The sequence below is a fragment of the Sapajus apella genome, unplaced genomic scaffold, assembly GCF_009761245.1.
Source record: "Sapajus apella isolate SASKATOON/1434 unplaced genomic scaffold, GSC_monkey_1.0 scaffold46, whole genome shotgun sequence".
In the NCBI taxonomy this organism is placed as follows: domain Eukaryota; kingdom Metazoa; phylum Chordata; class Mammalia; order Primates; family Cebidae; genus Sapajus; species Sapajus apella.
The window spans coordinates 18,517,534-18,540,825 of NW_022436986.1; the positions used below are offsets into that span (position 1 = coordinate 18,517,534).

The 23,292-nt window shown below is 41.4% G+C and overlaps 1 protein-coding gene across 1 annotated transcript in view; it reads left to right on the forward strand.

The window, feature by feature from the left end:
* HSDL2 (hydroxysteroid dehydrogenase like 2) overlaps nt 1-23,292 on the forward strand; it is an 83,338-nt gene that overhangs the window by 24,769 nt on the left and 35,277 nt on the right. The window contains exons 6-7 of the mRNA XM_032240366.1: nt 719-817; nt 22,103-22,297. Of these exons, the coding sequence (XP_032096257.1) occupies nt 719-817; nt 22,103-22,297 (294 nt within the window). The remainder of the gene's footprint in view (nt 1-718; nt 818-22,102; nt 22,298-23,292) is intronic.

Here is a 23,292-nt window from a genome sequence, read left to right on the forward strand (position 1 = left end):
ACAATGTGATTTACCCTCATAGTATTAAGAAAAATGAAAGTATATTACTGTCATTTTTATTTTAATCAAATATTAGGAGGGAATATATATAAAATTATTTCACCTCTGTTCACATCTATAAAAACTTTTCATTAGAAAATAGTGCATTTGTACAATTATACATTATAATTATATTATTGAAAAGGATTCTCAAAAATATATCAGGGACTCTGGGTGCAGTGGTTCATATCTGTAATCTCAGCACTTTGGGAGGCCAAGGCAGGTGGATTGCTTGAGCCCAGGCGTTCAAGACCAGGCTGGGCAACATGGCAAAACCTTGTTTCTACAAAAAATTGAAAAATTAGCCAGTCTTGGTGGCATACGCCTGTAGTCCCTGCTACTCAGGAGGCTGAGGTAGAGAGTTGCTTGAGCCCAGGAGGTGAGCCATGATCACACCACTGCACTCCAGCCTGAGTGGCAGAGTGAGACCCTGTCTCAAAAAAAAAAAGAATATGTGTATACATACGTATACGTATGTATATATACGTGTGTGTGTATTACTATTTTCTTCCTGATATATATGTGTGCGAGGGTGTGTTGTATGTATATACATATATATATATATATGTACACGTATACACACACATACACATACATCAGGAAGAAAATAGTAATAGAAAGAAATTGGTTAACTTAATTTCTTTTATAATTAAATTATTATTTTTTGTGATTCTTTCAGCTTATACCATTGCTAAGTATGGTATGTCTATGTGTGTGCTTGGAATGGCAGAAGAATTTAAAGGTGAAATTGCAGTCAATGCCCTATGGCCTAAAACAGGTATGTACTTTTAAAAAACTTCATTTGTTAAGATTTTTATGTATTATCCTTGACATTCTTTTATTTATTTATTTATTTTTGAGGCAGAGTCACCCAGGCTGGAGTTCAATGGCGTGATCTCAGCTCATTGCAACATCTGCCTCCCAGGTTCAAGCAGTTCTTGTGCCTTAGCCTCCCAAGCAGCTGGGACTAGGGGCGCACACAACCATGCCCAGTTAATTTTTTGTATTTTTAGCAGAGATGGGATTTCACCATGTCGGCCAGGCTGGTTTCGAACTCCTGGCCTCAAGTGATCCGCCCACCTTAGCATCCCAAAGTGCTGGGATTACAGGCGTGAGCCACCATGCCCGGTCTGCCCTTGACACTCTTGAGGTGCACCTTGGGTGTGATGGGGTAGGAGTGTGTAGACTGTCAACACTAACTTTAATCTGTTTGTTGGGAAACAAGTTCAACTTTTTATTTTACAACATAAGATCCTTTTCAATCATCCTCCAGCCTTGGCTTAGACTACATGAGTAACTCTTCAGCCAAAGCCTTTGTGGGAACACTGACCACTGGAACACTATAAAAGTCTTTTGAAGGGCAACAGGAGATACTGCACTTCTCCAACTCTTTCTCCATCTTTGTTTCTGGAACCTTCCTAAATTCTGCAGATTCTCATACTTTTATTTTCTCCTCACACATCCTAACAAATGCTTTTTAACATTTTTGTATTCTTACTGCCCTTGCCTTTTTCCTTTAGAACAAGCTGGATTATCTTTACTTTCACATGAATTCTTCTGAATTCACAGAATACCTGGAGCCCTGTGAGAGGACAGAAGAACCTGTTCGGGCTTTGTGTGCAAATGCTATAACAGAAGTTGATGGCTTCCTTGCTGGGCAATAAGATATATAAAAATGAGGGAAAGTCAGCAAAAATGAGAGAAAAGGAAAGCCTGTCTTTCTTTTTTTTTTTTTTTTTTTGAGACGGAGTTTCGCTCTTGTTACCCAGGCTGGAGTGCAATGGCGCGATCTCGGCTCACCGCAACCTCCGCCTCCTGGGTTCAAGCAATTCTCCTGCCTCAGCCTCCCGAGTAGCTGGGACTACAGGCGTGCGCCACCATGCCCAGCTAATTTTTGTATTTTTAGTAGAGACGGGGTTTCAGCATGTTGACCAGGATGGTCTCGATCTCTTGACCTTGTGATCCACCCGCCTCAGCCTCCCAAAGTGCTGGGATTACAAGCGTGAGCCACCGCACCCGGCCGGAAAGCCTGTCTTTCTTACAGGTTCTTACTCTCCACTTATATCAAAGTAGCTTAAAGGAAGAAAAAGAGACGATAACATTTCACTCTACATTTTTCCATATACTAGTGGGTAATGCCCATGAAAACCTCAATTTCTTTTCATCTTAAGTGTAAATGGTGCCAGGTGTGGTTATAGATGACTCACGCCATCCCAGCATTTTGGGAGGCCAGAGTGGGCAGATCACTTGAGTCCAGGAGTTTAAGAGCAGCCTGGGCAACATGGCAAAACCCCGTGTGTACTAAAAATATGAAAAGTTAGCCAGCTACTTGAGAGGCTAAGGCATGAAAGTCACTTGAACCCAGGAGGCAGAGGTTGCAGTGAGCTGAGATCGCACCACTGCACTCTATCCTGGGCAACAGAGCAAGACCCTGTTACAATAACAACAACAACAACAACAAAATATGTAAATGGCGGTCACATCCCAGAAAAGTATGTCTAATGATAAAGAGAATACATAGAGGGACTGGGTGTGGTGCCTCACTCCTGTAATCCTAGCACTTTGGGAGGCTGAGATTGGGCGGGATGATTACCAGTCTGAGACCAGCCTGGGCAACATAGTGAGGCCTCTTTAAAAAAAAAAATTAGCTAGATGTAGTGGCGTACACCTATAGTCCCAGCTGAGGTAGGAGAATCACTTAAGCCAGGGGTTCAAGGCTACAGTGAGCCATGGTCATGCTGTTGAACTTCAGCCTCGGCAACAAAGAGACCCTGTCTCAACCCATTTCCCATTTGACCTGAGGATACTCTTGTCTCTAAATCTAATGTAACACGTATACATTTCTGTTACATTAGGGTTAAAGACAAGGTCTGTTTGAAAATAAGCTTTTTATATTTTTATGTTGAAAATCAGATTTGTTTCATCCTCAAAGTCTGTGTTTATATGAAATTAAATGAGCGCTGGCAGTAAGCTGTACTTTTTTTTTTTTCCTAAATGGGAAGTGGGTTAAAAAACAACAACAAAAAAGAGAATGCATAGTGGGAATCACTCTTTTATTTCATTCTTTAAAAGATTATAGGCCAGATGTAGTGGTTCATGCCTGTAATCCCAACACTTTGGGAAGCAGAGAGGCAGGAGGATCTCTTTAGCCTAGGAGTTCAAGACCAGCCTGGGCAACAAAGAATTAGGTTAGCTGGGCACAGTGGAGTATGCCTGTGGTCCCAGCTTCTTGTGAGGCTAAGATTGGAGGACGGCTTGAACCCTGCAGATCAAGGCTGTGTTGAGCCGTGATCATGCCACTGTACTCCAGCGTTCTGAGACAGGACAGAGTGAGATCCTGTCTCAGAAAAACAACAAACAAAAAAAATTCAACAGAACCTTGATTATACTCACATCAGAATTTAAACAGAAAAATCAATGTTGCCCTTGTACAAAGAATCACCTTAGGCATCAACACTGGTGTTTCTGTTCCTAGGGTTGTGCTCTGCCCATAGCAGTCACTCAGGTATTTGTAAATGCATGATATTTTTGGATTCCTTTGGAAAGTCTTCATATTCTTCATTACATTAATTTTTTTTTTTTTTTTTTTCAGTCGAAAGGGGGTTTTGCCATGTTGGCCAGGCTGGTCTTGAACTCCTTGGCTCAAGTGATATATCCTCCTCGGCCTCCCAAAGTGCTGGGATTACAGGCATGAGCCACTGCACTGGCCTCATTACATTTTTTGAAAACACTTCTGTTGATGGCAAATTGGAGCCTTTTTCACTGAATTTGCCAGCAGAGGGGGTTTCTAGGAAGACAGCTACTGGAAGTCATGTGCCTGCTGTCCTTCCCTTTCCCCTGATTGGAGCAGCTGCTAGAATGAGGGCAGGCAGGACTAGGAAGGAGTAAGTAAGACTTGATTCTGTAAGAGAAGGAACTGAGAAGCTTGTGAAAGACTTTGTTCTCTCTGAGCTAGAGGGCAGAATGAAGCCAGGTGAGAGAACTTGAGAGAGAACAGATACTCAGAAGTTCCTGGAGAGGGCTTAGATCACAGAGATCTGAGGACTCAACAGTGTGGCTCAACAGGCAAGATAAGTATTTCCTATCCCTGAGGTGTGGAAGTGAGGAGACCTGGGAGAATTCAAGTCCCAAAATAGATTCAATGATTGGTACTTCTGATAAGATAACTTACTATGCTGGCACTGCTGGCATGCTTTCAACTGCCCTGGGAGACAGAATGAGACTCTGTCTCATAAAAAAAAAAACAAAAAAAAAACCTATCTCAGGGTAAAATGAAAAATTGCAGTACAGCTAAGAGGACCCAGTATCCAGACATAGAAAAAAATAAATAGAACACCCAGAATAGCAGTTTTCAGTGAAATAAAACTGCTAAAGAAACAGAAAATACCTCAATTTAAAAACAAAAGTCATGACCTAAGAGATTGAATTATCATATGAAAAATGCTTTCTGGAACTAAAAATAGATTGTGTTTAATATATATATATATATTTAGTATATAGTAGTTGAAGGGTTGGATGTTGAGTAACACATGAGTAAGCAGCTTGAATATTCTGGTGCAAGAAATATCTCAGAAGAGCCAAAACACCCTAAAGAAAATGGAGAGAGACTTAGAGGACACATCCGGGGAACTTCACATGCAAATATCAGGAGTCCTAGAAGGAGGTCTGGAAAGAGAACAAATAGAGGAGAAACAATAATTGAATGAATAATAGGAAACAACTCCCTTGAGCAGAAGAAAGATGTAGACAGAAAGGTTTACCAGATTTGAGGCTGAATTTATGTGGCTGAAAAAGACATCTGGGAGAACCTCAGAATTTCAAGGATAAAAAAATCTTCCAAGCCTTCAGGCAGAATATATGTTACTTACAAAGGAAAAACATTGCAGTCTTTTTTTTTTTTTTTTTTTTTTTTTGAGACAGAGTTTTGCTCCTGTACCCAGGCTGGAGTGCAAGGGCGCGATCTCGGCTCACCGCAACCTCCGCCTCCTGGGTTCAGGCAATTCTCCTGCCTCAGCCTCCTGAGTAGCTGGGATTATAGGCACACGCCACCATGCCCAGCTGAATTTTTGTATTTTTGGTAGAGACGGGGTTTCACCATGTTGACCAGGATGGTCTCGATCTCTTGACCTCGTGATCCACCCGCCTCGGCCTCCCAAAGTGCTGGGATTACAGGCGTGAGCCACCGCGCCCGGCTATGCAGTCTTTTATCTTCAATGCCAGAAACTAGAAAGCAGTGGAGTAACATCTGTACCTTACTGATAGAAAGGGACTCAGCCAAGATAGTTTATTGACAAGATGAAGGGAAGATATGTGGATATGCTACCACACTTGAAAAGAGTCTTGTAGCAAGGGCTCTTAACCAAGCAGCAAATGTGTCAGAACAGAGACTTTTCAAGATGGGAGCAGAAATAAAGAGGAGAGGAAATAATGGCTAGCAAATAACCTGTAGTATATTTAATATATGGTCAAATATAAATGGATCATATAGAATAACTGGGAATATGAAATAACAGGTACCAAATAAGAACTCTCTATATTGAAGAGATAGGATAAGATAAAAGTTTAATAATAGTCTCTAGCCAAAAGCACTACACTGTCTTCAAAACCTAGAATTTGGGGAAGAGGGAAATGTGGAAGTCATTGAATTCCCTTTTTTTTTTTTTTTTTCAGACAGAGTTTTGCTCTTGTCCCCCAGGCTGGAGTGCAGTGGTGCAGTCTTAGCTCACTACAACTTCTGCCTCCTGGGTTCGAAAGATTTTCGTGCCTCAGCCTCCTGAGTAGCTGGAATTACAGACATGCGCCACCATGACCATTACATTTTTGTATTTTTTTTTTTTTTTTTTTGAGCGCAGTTTTTCCCATGTTCCCCAGGCTGGAGTGCAATGGTGCGATCTCGGCTCACCGCAACCTCCGCCTCCTGGGTTCAGGCAATTCTCCTGCCTCAGCCTCTTGAGTCGCTGGGATTACAGGCACGCACCACCATGCCCAGCTAATTTTTTGTATTTTTAGTAGAGACGGGGTTTCACCATGTTGACCAGGATGGTCTCGATCTCTTGACCTTGTGATCCACCCGCCTCGGCCTCCCAAAGTGCTGGGATTACAGGCTTGAGCCACCGCGCCCGGCTACATTTTTGTATTTTTAGTAGTGAGGGAGTTTCACCATCTTGGCCAGGCTGGTCTCAAATTCCTGACCTCAGGTGATCCACCTGCCTCAGCTTCCCAAAGTGCTGGAATTACAGGTGTGAGCCACTGTACCAGACAGGAAGTCACTGAATTCTAAAGGACTCATATGAGCATGGGAAGATTGGGGAAGGGAACACTTTCTAACCATTTCATTTTGAGGCAGCTACAATTCTAGATGGTATCTTTATTGTTGTTTGTTTTTTGAGACAGGATCTCACTCTGTTGTGCAGGTTGGAGTGCAGTGGCGTGATCTTGGCTCACTGTAACATCTGCCTCCAAGGCTCAAGCGATTCTTATGCCTCAGCCTCCTAAATAGCTGGGATTATAGGCACCCACCAACATGCCCAGCTAATTATTGTATTTTTAGTAAAGACGGGGTCTCACTATGTTGGCCAGGCCAGTCTCAAACTCTTTGACCTCAGATCATCCACCTGTCTGGGCCTCCCAAAGTACTGGGATTACAGGCGTGAGCCACTGTACCTGGCCTAGATGGTATCTTTTAAAAATATTATTTTCCATTTGGTGCTAGGGTGTAGAAATGTTTTTGTAATTAAACATTATTTAAGATTAATAAATAATATTTTGCAATTAAACATTAAGACTGCTATCTTTCTAAACTTTCTTGCTGAGTCTAGTAATTTATCTACAGTCTCTTCAATTTTCTATGCAGGTAATCATATGATCTATAATAACATTTATTTCTGATCCCTTTCCAAATTCTTACATCCTTGGTTTCTTTTTTCATGCTTTACTGCACCCTCTTCTCTCCTCCTCTCTTCCCTTCACCAGTAGTTTTCTCTTGATTTTTTGAGAGCCCAGCAATGCTTTTAAAAAACGCTTATTGCTTATTTATAGTTTTATTATAAGACAGCCCTATAGAGTATATAATTCATCATATAGTTGATCCATGAACAATGCAATGTTAGGGGTGCTGGCCCCCAGCAGTAAAAAAAAGAAAACATATTTCTAGAAGCAGAAGACTAGTTCTATCCATTTTTTTATTAAATATATTACTAGATATTTTATATTTTTATTGTTTTCAATATATTTTCTAATTTGTTAAGGTATATATTAAAATAAAAACTATATATCTTTATTATAAATATACTAGTAAACTGAACTGTCTTATTCATACTAAAAAGTTTTCTGTAGATTCTCCTAGATTTTTTTAGGTTTGAAGTCTTATCACAAAAAGTGACAATTGTGTTTCTCCTTTTCCTTATATATTAAATTATTTTTCCATTTCTTATTAGATTAGCTAATCCTTTTAGAATAGTGTTGAATAGTAACAATGATGGGAGGTATATTTGTTGTGTTCTTGTCAATAATGGGAATGCTTTTCTTTTTATCATTAAATATATGCAGTTTCTTCCTTTTTTTTTTTTTTTTTGAGACACAATCTCACTCTGTCAACCAGGCTGGAGTGCAATGTCACGGTCTCTGCTCACTGCAACCTCCGCCTCCCAGGTTCGAGTGATTCTTATGCCTCAGCCTCTTAAGTACGTGGGATTACATGCCCAGCTAATTTTGTATTTTTAGTAGAGATGGGGTTTCACCATGTTGATCAGGCTGGTGTTGAACTCCTGACCTCGTGATCCGCCTGCCTCAGCTTCCCAAAGTGCTGGGATTATGGGCATGAGCCCCACTGTTTTCCCCTTTTTTTTTTTTTTTTTTTTTTTTTAACTTCAGTTCTTGCATCCTTTCTACTGCATAATGCTGTATTAGTATTAAAGATGATCGTTAAAGCAGTAAGGTCTTACTTAACTTGCTGGAAATTTTTGTGTAATGTTCCTAGCTAATAAGTCGAGTTGTTAAGCTGGTAACTCCTACTAAACTACCATAAAGTCTACATACTTTTTAAATGCTTGTTAAAATTGAAATATTACTTTTAGGCCGGGCGCGGTGGCTCACGCCTGTAATCCTAGCACTTTGGGAGGCCGAGGCGGGTGGATCAAGAGGTCAAGAGATCGAGACCATCCTGGTCAACATGGTGAAACCCCGTCTCTACTAAAAATACAAAAAATTAGCTGGGCATGGTGGCGCGTGCCTATAATCCCAGCTACTCAGGAGGCTGAGGCAGGAGAATTGCCTGAGGAATATTACTTTTTAGTGGTATCTCAAACTTGGAACTATTAGATAATTAAGCAATAACATATTGTTTCTGCCCTTAGTAGTTTACAAATTTTGTTAGGGCAGATAAATCATATAAATATAATGCAACAAGAGAAGTAGGCTACCTAGGTACTCTCTTCAAATGTATGGACTCTTGATTGTAAAGTTCAAATAGGTTTCCATAATCTGTTAATTATGGAAATTAATTCCACCAGTATCTTTTCTTCTGTGAGAGCCTTTGAACTTTCATATTCCCGGTGTCACATTTTGTTTAATTTTCTTATTAGCACACTTATTCTGTATTCCAGATTCTCAAGTAACCATATAATATAGTTCAGGTAAATAAATGATTGGATTGATTTTTATTTATTTTGAGACAAGTCTTGCTCAGTTACCCAGGCTGGAGTGCAGTGACACAATCATAGCTCACTGCAACCTTGACCTCCTGGGCGCAAGCCATCCTCCTGCCTCAACCTCCTAAACAGCTAGGACCACAGGCACATACCACCATGCCCAGCTAATTTTTTAGTTTTTTTTGGTGGAGACGGGGTCTTGCCATGTTACCTAGGCTAGTCTCGAACTCCTGGGCTCAGGTAATCCTTGCCCCTTGACCTCCCAAATTGTTGGGATAATAGGCGTGAGCTACTGTGCCCTGCCAGAACTAATTTGTATAAAACATCCAAATGTCACATTAGTATTTAAAATTATTCAGTTTCTCTTTGCTTCTTTTGGTTTGTGGCACCTGTGTCTGGCTGTGACAGCCTCTACAGTCCGTGGGCTGGCAGTTTGCTGATCTTTTAAAGTTTCTTTCCCTAACCAGCCCCCATTTCCTGATAAGGTTTCTTTCTTTCTTTCTTTCTTTCTTTCTTTCTTTCTTTCTTTCTTTCTTTCTTTCTTTTTTTTTTTTTTTTGAGACGGAGTCTTGCTCTGTCGCACAGGCTGAAGTGCAGTGGCACAGTTTCAACTCACTGCAACCTCTCTCTCCCAGCTTCAAGCAATTGTCATGCCTTAGCCTCCCGAGTACCTGGAACTACAGGTGCATGCCACCACGCCTGGCTAATTTTTGTATTTTTAGTAGAGATGGGGTTTCGCCATTTTGGCCAGGCTAGTCTCGAACTCCTAACCTCAAGTGATCCACCTGCCTTGGTCTCCCAAAGTGCTGGGATTACAGGTACGAGCCACCATGCCCTGCCCTGATATGATTTCTATGAGGTCTGTTAGGTGTACATTCTGCAGCTTATTGGTTTAAAATGTACTTGCCTTTGATGTGGTCTCTTTGGGGCCAATTAGGAGAAAGAAAAATCAATAGTGCAACTGTTTTGATACTGAATATTGACAAGCGTCTTTTTGAAATAAAGAATCAGTCCCTCCAAAAAATAAAAATGAAATAATTCCGTTTCTGTATTGCCCATGTCATTCTTAGCTGTGTGAGCTACAGTAGCTGTCTATACGTAGTTTCCTCTTATATAAAATTAGGTATTATAAATAATCTCTAAAGCCCTTTGTTGCATATTTTTCAAACTTTTCTTTTTTTTTTTTTTAAAGATGGGGTTTCACCATGATGGCCAGGCTGGTCTTGAACTCCTGACCTCAGGTGATCCACCCACCTCAGCCTCCCAAAGTGCTAGGATTAAAGGCATGAGCCACAGTGCCCGGCCTATTTTTCAAACTTTTAATTATGAAAAAAGTCAAATATATGTACAAACACGCATACAAGTAGAGAGAGTAGTACATCATGTACTACTAAGCTTCAGCAATTTCGCCACATGGCCAATCTGGTTTTACCGGTTTCTCATTCCGTCACCCAGGCTGGAGTGCAGTGGCGTGATCTTGGCCCACTGCAACCACTGCCTCCCAGGTTCAAGTGATTCTCCTGCCTCAGCCTCCTGAGTAGCTGGGATTATAGGTGCCCACCATTATGCCAGGCTAATTTTTGTATCTTTTTGTATCTTTAGTAGAGAGGGTGTTTCACCATGTTGGCCAGGCTGGTCTCGAACTCATGACCTCAAGTGATCCTCTCACCGTGGCCTCCCAAAATGCTGGGATTATAGGCAGGAGCCACCGTGCCCAGCTGCCTCACCACATTATTTTTAAGCAGATCTCAATCATAGCATATACATTTTACATCTCAAAGTATATACATTTTATCTGTATATACTTTAATATGTATTTTTGAATTATTAGGGCTCTTTAAAAAGACAAAATTATTACCATAGCTAAGAAACATACTTTAACATCATCTAATATCTAGTCAGTGTTCAAATTCCCTCATGTGTCTCATAAATGTTTTCTTTGCAGTTGGTTTATTTACATCAAGTTCTAAATTGTTCCATACATTGCATTCATTTCATATGTCTCAAGTGTTTTTTTTTAAAGTAATTTTATTCACATAAATCCTCTTTACAGTGTTTTCTTATAAAGAGATGATTTTATTCCTCTGACATTTTCTTTCTTTTTCTTGAGATGGAGTTTTGCTCTTGTTACCCAGGCTGGAGTGCAATGGCGCGATCTCGGCTCACCGCAACCTCCGCCTCCTGGGTTCAGGCAATTCTCCTGCCTCAGCCTCCTGAGTAGCTGGGACTACAGGCACGCGCCACCATGCCCAGCTAATTTTTTGTATTTTTAATAGAGACGGGGTTTCACCATGTTGACCAGGATGGTCTCGATCTCTAGACCTCGTGATCCACCTGCCTTGGCCTCCCAAAGTGCCGGGATTACAGGCGTGAGCCACCACGCCCGGCCTCAAGTGTTTTTAATCTAAAGCAGTTACACTGATTTTTTTCTTACCACTTATTTCTTGAAAAACCAGGTCATTTATCTTATAGGATTTCTGTCATTCAGATTTTCCTGATTTTCCCAGTTGCATCATTTAACATCTTTCTGTATCCCCTAAGGACCCTTATGTTGATCTATTGTTTATTCCCACTCTTTTTTCTTCTGGCATTTTATTTATTCATTCATCATCCAACAACTATTTATTGGATAGTTGTCATGCAGCAGACATGGATACTGAGGATACTTCTTTGGCCTTTTTACCTAGTGTATGTCTAGCTTGGTAGAAGTTAGGTTTTAAAAGCATATTTAATCCAGCATTTATGCAAAGTATTACTAAACCCCTGGTGGTACTTTTGAACTGAACTGCCACATACAGCTGTGTGAAACATATCTAGGGTTCTAGTTTAGGAGCAAATGAAGGATTTCTTTTCATCACTGCTCCCTATCTGCTATATACTGGATAAAGGGAATTCCTCAGCTCCAAGCAGTACTGAAAGATTCTACAGCCTGTAGTATAGATGATGGGAAACAAGGGACTATGGGTAGAATTGAGTACTGGGGCATGCTGGTGAGGTAACTCTTGGAATATTTGATGATTGCGGCCAACTTTCCAACCACCATCTCTCTTTTTCTTCTAAAGACTCCAGGAATCAGTTTGGTTAAATTCCTTTCTTCTGCAATTTAATGGGTCCCCACTGTGGGACCAAAACCATGTTTTATGGTTTCTTTGTTTCTTTTATGTTTCTGTAGTAAACGGTTCTTTTAAGATTTTGAAGAGTGATGTCCTTTGCAGTAGGGAAAAAAGATGAGAGTAAAAAAGGCACTGTTTCAATATTTCTCAAACTATATGTCAAGGCTCATTGATGAGTCATGAAATCAATTTAGTGAGGCATGAAATCAATATAGTTGATTGTGAAATTGATTTAGTGAGCAACAGCCAGTGTTGTTTTGTTGTTGCTTTATTTCTAATGGAATTGAATAGAAAATATTAGAGTGCATTGCATGGAGGAAGTGTCAGTATTGTTTCATAGCTTTTGTTTCATATATAAGTATTATATATGAAAATGTTACCTATTATGGGTCACAGCCAGAAAACTTAAAAGCTCACACTTTATTGTACCTCTCTTTTTCAACTTCTTTGCCTTTTCTGTCCGTTTCTCAGTCACCATCCCTCATATCATTATTGTCATTAAAGTTGAAATAGAGAGGAAGTTGGTTAGAAAGGGAGGTCTCTGAGGTAACAAAGTTCTAACACATTATTTCCCCTCTTTGTACCTCCCTTGTGTTACTTGTCACTTTCTCTTTTTTTTTTTTTTTTTTGAGACGGAGTCTCACTCTGTTGCCCAGGCTGAAGTACAGTGGTACAATCTCGGCTCATTGCAACCTCTGCCTCCTGGGTTCAAGCAATTCTCAGGCCACAGCCTCCCAAGTAGCTGGGATTAGAGGTGCGTACCACCACGCCTGGCTGATTTTTGTATCTTTAGTAGAGATGGGGTTTCACCATGTTGGCCAGGCTGGCCTTGAACTCCTAACCTTAGGTGATCTGCCCGCCTCAGCCTCCAAAAGTGCTGGGATTACAGGCACGAGCCACTGCATCCAGCTGACTTCTCATTTTCCATTCATTCATTTTCCAAACATTCATTCTTACATGCCAGGACACAATTCTCCATACCATTTGCTTGTTATGCATTTGACAGATAATTTATTAATTATCTACTAGGAGCAAGGCAACATGGGTACTAAGATGAATGTGACACAATCCTTACCCTCAAAGAGTTAACTATGTAGTGTGGCAGACTTCAGAGTTTGTTAGCATCATTTGTACTCTGTCCTCCCCTGTCCCTTTCCTCTACTTCCCTAACCTGTAGGTCTTTGGGATCCCGGGATAACAGAGTCAGAAAAAGCTTTCTTTGACTCTTAAGAATTTAAAATTTTATTCATACAATAAATATTCATCGGATACTGATTTTATGCCAAGTTGTGTTGTGCTTGCTGAAGATAACATCAGAGAACAGAAGAGATAAAAATCTCTGTCCTTATGGAACTTATAGTCTAATTGGGAGAGAGGCAATAGACAATATGACGAATAGCAAAGTATATAGTATGCTACGAGGTAATATGCTATGAAAAATAGAACAAAGGAAGGGGATTGGAGTCTCAGGCATTGAGGAAGGAAGGTGGCAATTTAAAATAGGGTAGAGGCCGGGCATGGTGGCTCACGCCTGTAATCCAAGCACTTTGGAGGCCAAGGTGGGCGGATCACCTGAGGTCGGGAGTTGAAGACCAGCCTTACCAACATGGTGAAACCTCGTCTTTAAAAAAAAATAAATAAATAAAAATAAATAAAATAGGGTAGAAAGGTTTGGTCTTAGGCCAGGAGGGGTGGCTTATGCCTGTAATCCCAACACTTTGGGAGGCTGAGGCAGGCCAATCACTGGAGCCCAGGAGTTTGACACTAGCCTGAGCAACATGGCAAAACTCCATCTCTACAAAAAATTCAAAAAGTAGCCAGGTGTGGTGGTGTGCGCCTATAGTCCCAGCTACTCAGGGGGTTGAGGCGGGAGGATCACCCGAGCCTTAGGAGTTCAAGGCTGCAGTGAGCCATGATCGTACCACTGCACTCCAGCCTGGGCAACAGAGTAAAACCCTATCTCAAAAAAAAAAAAAAAAAGAAAGAAAAGAAAGAAAGAAAGAAGGGAGGGAGGGAGGAAGGAAGGAAGGAAAGAAAAAAGAAATGTTTGCCTTTCTGAGAGTGCCAAGTCCTAACCATCAGACCACCAGGGAAGGTAGGTTCAGCCTTTCTGAGAAGGTGATATTTGAGCATAGACTTGTGTGCGGTAATACAGTTAGTCCTGGGGATCCGTTGGCCATGGATTATCTAAGGGAAAACGTGCAAGGCAGAGGAGGCAGCCAGTGCATAGGTCCTGTGGACTAGTATGGCTGGCATGATGCAAGAGCAGGGAGAAGACCAGTGTGGCCAGAGTGAGGGGAGAGGAGTAGGAAATGAGGTGATGTCATAAGGAAATGGGGGTCAGATATTATAGGCCCTTGCCAAGACTTGCTCCTAGATTACTCTGGGTGAAATGAGGAACTGTTTCAGGTTTTCAAGCAGAGAAGGGACCTGATGAAACCTAAATATTTAAAATACCTCTCTGGCTGATCTGTTCTGTACTTAGATTCTTGAGGGGCAAAGGGGGAAACAGTTGGGAAGCTACTGCAGTAACTGAGGCACGGATTTTGGTGGCTGTGGCCAGGATGACAGCAGTAAAGGTGGTGGAGAGTGGCTGGATTCTGAGGACTTTTCAAGGTAGAACCAACAGTGTCTGCTGATGGATTGCCTTTGGGATGTGAGAGAGTCAAGGGTGGCTCCAAGATTTCTGGCCTGGGCCGGGCTTGGTGGCTCATCCCAGCACTTTGAGAGGCCGAGACGGGTGGATCACCTAAGGTCAAGAGTTCGAAACGAGCCTGGCCAACATGGTGAAGCTCCATGTCTACTAAAAATACAAAATATTAGCTTGGCATGTGACACGCACCTGTAGTCCCATCCATTCCGGAGGCTGAGGCAGGAGAATAATTTGAACCCAGGAAACGGAGGTTCCACTGAGCTGAGATTGCGCCACTGCACTCCATCCTGGGTGACAGAATAAAATTGCAGCTCAAAAAAAAACAGATTTCTGGCTTGAGTTACTAGAACAGTGGAGTTGCCAGGAACTGAGATGGATGAAGCTGCAGATAGAGCAGATGGAGGGCAAGCTTAGGAATTCAGTATGGGGCATTGTGTTTGAACATCCCAGTGGGGACAGTCAGGCAGCTGGGCTTGTGAATGGGGGTCAGGAGAGCAGTCCGGGCTGGAGAAAAATATCTGTGGGTTATCAGCATATAGAGGGTATGAAACGCCACAGAACCACATGATACCATCTAGGGAGTGAGTAGAAGAGAAAGGACCACTGGCCATTTCAACATTGAAAGGTTGGGAAGAAGAGGAAGACCCGCATAGGAGAGTAAGATAAGAGAAAATCCAAAGAGGAGGTGAAAGCCAGCTGAGGAAAATGTTCTAAGGAGTGTGGGGAGTGATACGGTTTGGATGTTGTCTCCACCCAAATCTCATGTTAAAATGTCATCCCCGATGTCGGAGGTGGGGTCTGGTGGGAGGCGATTGGATCATGGGGGCAGATTTCTCATGAATGATTTAGCACCATCCTCCTTTGTACTGCCCTCACCATAGTGATTACAAGTGTGATCTTCCTGTGAGATCTGTTATTTATTTATTTATCTATTTACATTGTACTTTAGGTTCTGGGGTACATGTGCAGATCATGCATGATTGTTGCATAGGTACACACATGGCAATGTGGTTTGCTGCCTCCATCCCCCCGTCACCTCTGGCATTTCTCTCCATGTTATCCCTCCCCGACCTCCCCACCCCTCCGCTGTCCCAGAATCTCTGAGACACATTTAAAGCAGTATCTAGAGGGAAATTTATAGCAGTAAATGCCCACCAGAGAAGTGAAGAAAGATCTAAAATTGGCACCCTATCGTCAAAATTGAAAGAGCTTAGAGGAGCAGGATCAGAAAAACTCAAAAGCTAGCAGAAGACAAGAAGTAACTAAGATCAGAGCAGAACTGAAGGAGATAGGGACACAAAAAACCCTTCAAAAAAATAAATAAATCCAGGAGCTGGTTTTTTGAAAAGATCAGCAAAATAGACAGACCGCTAGCCAGATTAATAAAAAAGAAAATGGAGAAGAATCAAATAGATGCAATAAAAAACGATAAACAGGGTATCACCACCGACTCCACAGAAATACAAACTACTGTCAGAGATTACTACAAACAACTCTATGTACATAAACCAGTAAACCTGGACAAAATGAATAAATTCCTGGACACTTGCACCTTCCCAAGCCTAAACCAGGAAGAAGCTGAAACCTTGGAGAGATCTGGTTTTTAAAAGTGTGTAGCACAGCTCCCCTCCCCCCCACTCTCTTGTTCCTGCTTTTGCCCTGTGACATGCCTGCTCCTGCTTCACCTTCCACTGTAAGTAAAAGCTCCCCAAGGCCTCCCCAGAAGCCAAGTGACATTGGAGCCATGCTTATACAGCATGCAGAACTATGAGCCAGTTAAACCTGTTTTATAAATTACCCAGTCTCAGGTATTTTTTTTTTTTTTGAGATGGGGTCTCGCTCTGTTGCCCAGGCTGGACTGGAGTGCAGTGGCGCTATCTCGGCTCACTACAGCCTCTGCCTCCCGGGTTCAAGCAACTCTCCTGCCTCAGCCTCCCAAGTAGCTGGGATTACAGGCACCTGCCACCACACCCAGCTAATTTTTTTGTATTATTAGTAGAGATGTGGTTTCATCATGTTGACCAGGCTGGTCTTGAACCCCTGACCTTATGTGATCTGCCTGCCTCAGTCTTCCAAAGTGCTGGGATTACAAGTGTGAGCCACTGTGCCCAGTCTAGGTATTTCTTTATAGTAATGCAAGAACAGGCTAATACAGGGAGTGATCAGTTGTGTCAGATTATACTGATAGTTCTTACAAAATGGGACTGACCATTGGATTTGGTAGTCTCTACATCCCCTTCACATCACTTACCATGTTAGTAATTATTAATTTATAATTATGGTTGTTTCCTGTTTTTTTTTTTGTTAAAATGAAAACTTCTTGAGGATAGGGTCAGTGTCTGCTTTGTTCGTTTTATTATAGTCATTGTAGATATTCAGTAACTATTTGATGAACGAGTAAATGAGTGAATGAATGTGCAATATGTTTACCTTCTGCCTAGCTCCAAAATATATTCTGGACAAAGCTTATATAATATGGAGAATATTATATATCGGAATATAGAGGGTACTATCAGGATCAGCAGGAGAGATCAGCTTATTGCTGAGATCTTTGCTTTAGCCTGGAGACACTCATTTTAGAAGGTTTACTAGACATCTTGGAGCCAGTCATTTGGTCAGTTATTTGGTCTTAGACTTGATGACACACTAAATCCAGTTTACAGTCATGTTCCTTGTGGTGCATTGTATGATGAACCATGTACTGGGTTTTTGTTTTGTTTTGTTTTGTTTTGAGACAAAATCTCGCTCTGTCACCCAGGCTGGAATGCAGTGGCACCATCTCGGCTGGCTGCAACCTCTGCCTCCTTGGTTCAAGCGATTATCCTGCCTCAGCTTCCCAAGTAGCTGGGACTACAGGCACACACCACCATGCCTGGCTAATTTTTGTATTTTTTTAGTGCAAATGGGGGTTTCATGACATTGGCCATGAAACCAAGGGTGGTCTGGAATTCGTGACCTCAAGTGATCCACCCACCTCGGCCTCCCAAAATGCTGGGATTACAGGTGTGAGCCACCATGGTTGACCTATAGGGTGCTTTTGAGACATAGTAACTCAGGAGAAAGGGTCAGAGAAGTAGATTTTCAAAAGCAGGTAAACAATTGAAGTGAGATCTCAAGGGGATGTTGGAATTTTTCAAAAGGGAGAACTGGGAAGGACATTTCTCAGCAGAGGGAGCGACACATGCAAAGTTTGCAGTATGGGAAAATACTGTCTGTGTTGGGGAACTAAAGGAATTGGTGGTGTATGTATGATAGGGTGTGGGCTTGTTATTTCCCACTGAACTTGAGCAACTCAAGTTATACAGGTTGACTGGAATGTTGGGTGGATGTGAGGGTGTGGGGAAGATGGATGAGATGGATGATCCATCTGCCAAGTTTAGGAGCTTGAATTTTAACCTACATTCAGTGGAGAGCCACTGAAGAATCTTAAAAGCAGAGGATCAAGGCCGGGTGCAGTGGCTCACGCCTGTAGTCCCAGCACTTTGGGAGGCCGAGGCGGGCGGATCACAAGGTCAGGAGTTCAAGACCAGCCTGACCAACATGGTGAAACCGTGCCTCTACTAAAAAATACAAAAATTAGCCAGGCATGGTTGTGCGTGCCTGCTACTCAGAAGGCTGAGGCAGGAGAATCGCTTGAACCCAGGAGGCGGAGGTTGCAGTGAGCAGAGATATTGCCACTGTACCCCATCTGGGTGACAGAGTGAGACTCTGTCTCAAAAGAAAAAAAAAAGGAATCAAATATTTATTTCTGTGATTGTTTTATTTCTGTCCCCCTTCACTAGACAATAAATTTCATAAATGCAAAAAGAAAGCAGAGGATTAATAATAAACTGGGAAAAATAGGAGCAGTGAAGTAATATGGTTGTTGATGAGGTTTAGGGAGTTTAATCTGGCATCTGAATATGGGATGGCTTATAAGATTGCAGAGAGAAGAGGCAGGAAAGCTAGCTAGAATATTACATGATTCATGAGTGAGGCGATGCAAATGGAGAAGTGAAACTGGGCTTGAGAGGGTGTCCAGGCTCTTGGCTGTTGGAGAGGCCTCTATTTAAAAGAAAACACTCATCTCCTCATCTTAGATGACTCTTTATGTCAGCTGGAACCAGAAGTAATCTCCCAGCATTATTGCCTTTCAAAGAAAAGGAGATTTATGGTAGTTAACAGAGTGGCTGCAGTGTAGCATATATTATCCACAATTAGAGCAGTGTCCTTGCTTATTTTCTTTCCCAGAAATCATCAGTGAATTTCATTTGATTGATCCTACTGTTAACCTGCTTTTATGGTTATCAGTTTTTCTAACCTGTTGGGTTAGCTTGTTGGCATTGCAAAATCTTTGTTGAGAAATACTCATCGGCCCACTTCTTGATTTTGAGTGTCTTCTTGATTTTGATTTTGAGTTGTGCCTTCTTTGTATCTTTCCTAGAAAGATTGTTAAAGTAATGATAGGTTGGAGGAACATTTCTTACTCTATAGACGCTCACACATACCACATACACACAGCATGTGTATACTTATACATATTTTTATTAGACTTCTAATTTAGAGTTTTTAAGGATTCTTATACAATTCATGTCGTTTACATGGAGACTAGGAGTGTACATGTATGCATATAGTCTCAAAATAGATTATGCTCAATTATGTACAGAAAAGTTCTGCAGTTTTCAGGGGTGAGATGATAACTGAACTCCAAGAACTTTGGTTAACAAGGTATGACCTGTTTAGTTGCATCATGGATGAGAGCCTGGCTCTGAAGTCAGGCTGCTGGGTGCTTGAATTTTAGCTTCTGTGACCTTGGCCAAGTTACTTAACTTCCCTGTGCTTGAGTGCTCCTATCTGTAAAATGGAAATAACAACAGGACCTATCTGAGGGTTCTAAGAATTAATTAAGATGGTATATGTAAAATATATAACAGCATGCCTAGCACAGGGTATACTTAATGAATGGCAGGTGCTATTCTTTATTTTATTTATTTTTTATTTTTGTTTTTTTAGATAAACAAATGGAGTCTCACTCTGTCACCCAGACAGGGAATGCAGTGGCTCACTGCAGATAGCTCACTGCAGCCTCAAATACCTAGAGTCAAGCCATCTTCCTGCCTCAGCCTCCAGAATATCTGGGATTATAGGCTCTAGCCACCACACCCAGCTGCTATATATTTTTTTATTAATGAAGGATCAGCTCAAGAGTGAGACCAGAGCTTTTGCTCTTGATCTGTTGGTTAAGGAAAAAAATTATTTCTCAGGCTAGGTATGGTGGCTCACACCTGTAATCCCAGCACTTTGGGAGGCCAAGGCAGGAGGATGGCTTGAGCCCACGAGTTAGAGACCAGCCTGGGAAACATAGCGAGACCTCATTTCTGCAAATAATCATAATAATAATAAGTTGGATGTGGTGGGAGGCTGAGGTAGGAGGGTCATTTGAGAGCCCAGGAAATCAAGGCTGCAGAGAGCCATGATCTCACCACTGCTTTCAACCTGGGTGACAGAGTGAGACTCTATCTTAAAAAAAAAAAAATTATTCCTCGTAAATGATTTTTTAGTTATGAAATAGACAAGTGTCTTCTAACTCAATGCTTTCAAGAAATTCCCTAAATTAATTGAACATTTAAAAAAATAAGGATGTAAGTTCCATGAAGGTAATGCTTTATGTCTATTTTGTTAACTCCTATGTCGTCAATATCTAGAATAGCACTGGACTTATAGTAAGTGCTCAATAACTATGTTGAATGAATGAAAAGGGGCCAATGGCTCTTGAAAGATATAGACATTTCATCTTATAGACCAAAGTATGTAAGTTATTCTGGTATGTAATAATTTAAAATTATATTTTAACAATGTATGGAAAGGCCGGGCGCGGTGGCTCAAGCCTGTAATCCCAGCACTTTGGGAGGCCGAGGCGGGTGGATCACGAGGTCGAGAGATCGAGACCATCCTGGTCAACACGGTGAAACCCCGTCTCTACTAAAAAATACAAAAAAATTAGCTGGGCATGGTGGTGCGTGCCTGTAATCCCAGCTACTCAGGAGGCTGAGGCAGGAGAATTGCCTGAACCCAGGAGGCGGAGGTTGCGGTGAGCCGAGATCGCGCCATTGCACTCCAGCCTGGGTAACAAGAGCGAAACTCTGTCTCAAAAAAAAAAAAAAAAAAAACAATGTATGGAAAGAGGTTTTATCTAAAGTACTAGAAACTCTCAAACCTAAAGTATGTTTACATACATTGACTTTCTGTGAACCTATGAATTATGTTGGAAAATAAATAGGTTTTTCCTGTTTGATGTAAACTAGGATATATGTAAGCAAATTGAGATGTTACTGTTGACAATGTGTAATTAATAATGTACTGTTAATTGTAGAGTTTCAAGTTACTTCATATAAGAGACATAATTTTAAAAGTATACCTAACACAGAAAAAATTATATGCAAACATTAACAGCAGTTATCCCTGGATAGGGAAATTATAATTAATTAAGCAATTTTTCCTTTTACTTCTCTTTATTTCCTTTTTTTTTTTTTCCTGAGACAGAGTCTTGCTCTGTCACCCAGGCTAGATTACAGTGGAGTGATTTCAGCTCATTGCAAACTCCGCCTACCAGGTTCAAATGATTCTTCTGCCTCTGCCTCCCAGGTAACTGGGACTACAGGCGCTTGCCACCATGTCTGGCTAATTTCTGTATTTTTAGTAGAGATGGGGTTTCACCATGTTGACCAGGCCAGTCTAGAACTCCTGACCTCATGTGATCCACCCACCTTGGCCTCCCACAGTGCTGGGATTACAGGCATGAGCCACTGTACCCGGCTGTTTTCTAATATTTTCTACAAAGCAGTATTGTCTGAATCTAAAAAGGACCCCCAGAAATCCAGCCAATATATATTGAGTGTTTTTCAAGGAATCTATTTTTACTGACTAGGCTAAACAATTTATACCTTTTTTGTTTATTCTGAGATGCCCATGTTTTATATTTGTACATCTCGGATACCTGTCTGTATCATACAATGAATGATATGTCATAGTGTAATTGGCAGCTTTTTAGTTGCCTTAGTGGTCCCTAAAGTAATGGTGCACTTTATAATCAGTGGGATCGTTGGTTCAGTGGATACCCACACAAGTGTGTGCATGTGTTTGGTGGTGGTTGACAAGTGTCAAAGAGGCAAAACAAGCACTCTTCCCAGAGAAGGAGTCACCACAGGCAGTGCTGATGTTTTCAGCTTCATATACACTCCATTATTTAAAGGAAATCTTTACCCTTAAGACTGTTGGTATTGACTGTTTTCAGGCAGTAATCAGTTAGCTGTTATCAGGAGAATCAATTGGAAGCTATTAGAGGTCTCTTCAGTTATTCCTTTAAAAAGCATGCAAATTCTTGAGCATTCTAAATCAGAAAGTTCATTGAATTTTACTTTGCGTCTTAAGGTTGAGTCTGTAGTATAAGGCAGTGTTGCATAGGAACATGTGTTCTCTACCCAGTTTTCTCTGTAGAACATTAGGCAAACCTCTTAAGCACTGTGGACCTTGTTTTCATCAACTGAGAAATGAGGGGATTCGCCTTGATAATTGTGAAGGGTGGTGCTTGCTTGTTACTTTCATAGTTTTATTATTTGATTTGGAGTTACGAGCGTCTGTCTCTGTGTGTGTGTGTGTTTTCTCTCCAGCCATTCACACTGCTGCTATGGATATGCTGGGGGGATCTGGTATCGAAAGCCAGTGTAGAAAAGTTGATATCATTGCAGATGCAGCATATGCCATCTTCAAAAAGCCAAAAAATTTTACCGGCAACTTTGTCATTGATGAAAATATCTTAAAAGAAGAAGGAATAAAAAATTTTGATGCCTATGCAATTAAACCAGGTAATGCTATTCTGGTTTTTAAAAGTAGTGATACGGTTTTCCATGTTTTCTGGAATGAACGCATCTGTTTTTTGTGTGTGTTTTTGTGATTATAAAATGAATATGTTCTTTTAAAAGCTGTCTTTCCAATGAAGGAAAAAATCCATACCAACACAACTTAAAAAAAGAAATGAATGAAACATAGAGGTGAGTTGAGGGCTTTTGAAGTGATATATAAGCACAGAAAGATCAGCTACTAGCTACTTCTAAATCTCAAAATAAGAAATGAAAATTATTTTTTAAAGTTGGCCTTAAAATCACAGAATCAAGATTTTGTTTAAGATTATGCGGTGATAGATGATACAGTAGTGGGTTATTTATTTATTTATTTATTTACTTGAGAAAGGGCCTCACTCAGTCACCCAGGTTGGAGTGTAGTGGAGTGATCTCAGCTCACTGCAACCTCCACCTCCTGGGTGCAAGCAATCCTCCTACCTCAGCCTCTCGAGTACCTGGGACTATAGGCATGTGCCACCACATCTGGCTAATTTTTGTATTTGTAGATGTAGGGTTTTACCATGTTGCCCAGGCTGATCTCGAACTCTCCTGAGCCCAAGTGACCTGCCTGCCTCGGCCTCCTAAAGTGCTAGGATTACAGGTGTGAGTCACCGCACCTGGCCCAGTAGAGAATTTTTTAGATTAAAAATATTTATGAGGGCCGGGCGCGGTGGCTCAAGCCTGTAATCCCAGCACTTTGGGAGGCTGAAGCGGGTGGATCACGAGGTCAAGAGATCGAGACCATCCTGGTCAACATGGTGAAACCCCGTCTCTACTAAAAATACAAAACATTAGCTGGGCATGGTGGCGCGTGCCTATAATCCCAGCGACTCGGGAGGCTGGGGCAGGAGAATTGCCTGAACCCGGGAGGCGGAGGTTGCGGTGAGCCGAGATCGCGCCATTGCACTCCAGCCTGGGTAACAAGAGCAAAACTCCATCTCAAAAAAAAAAAAAAAAAA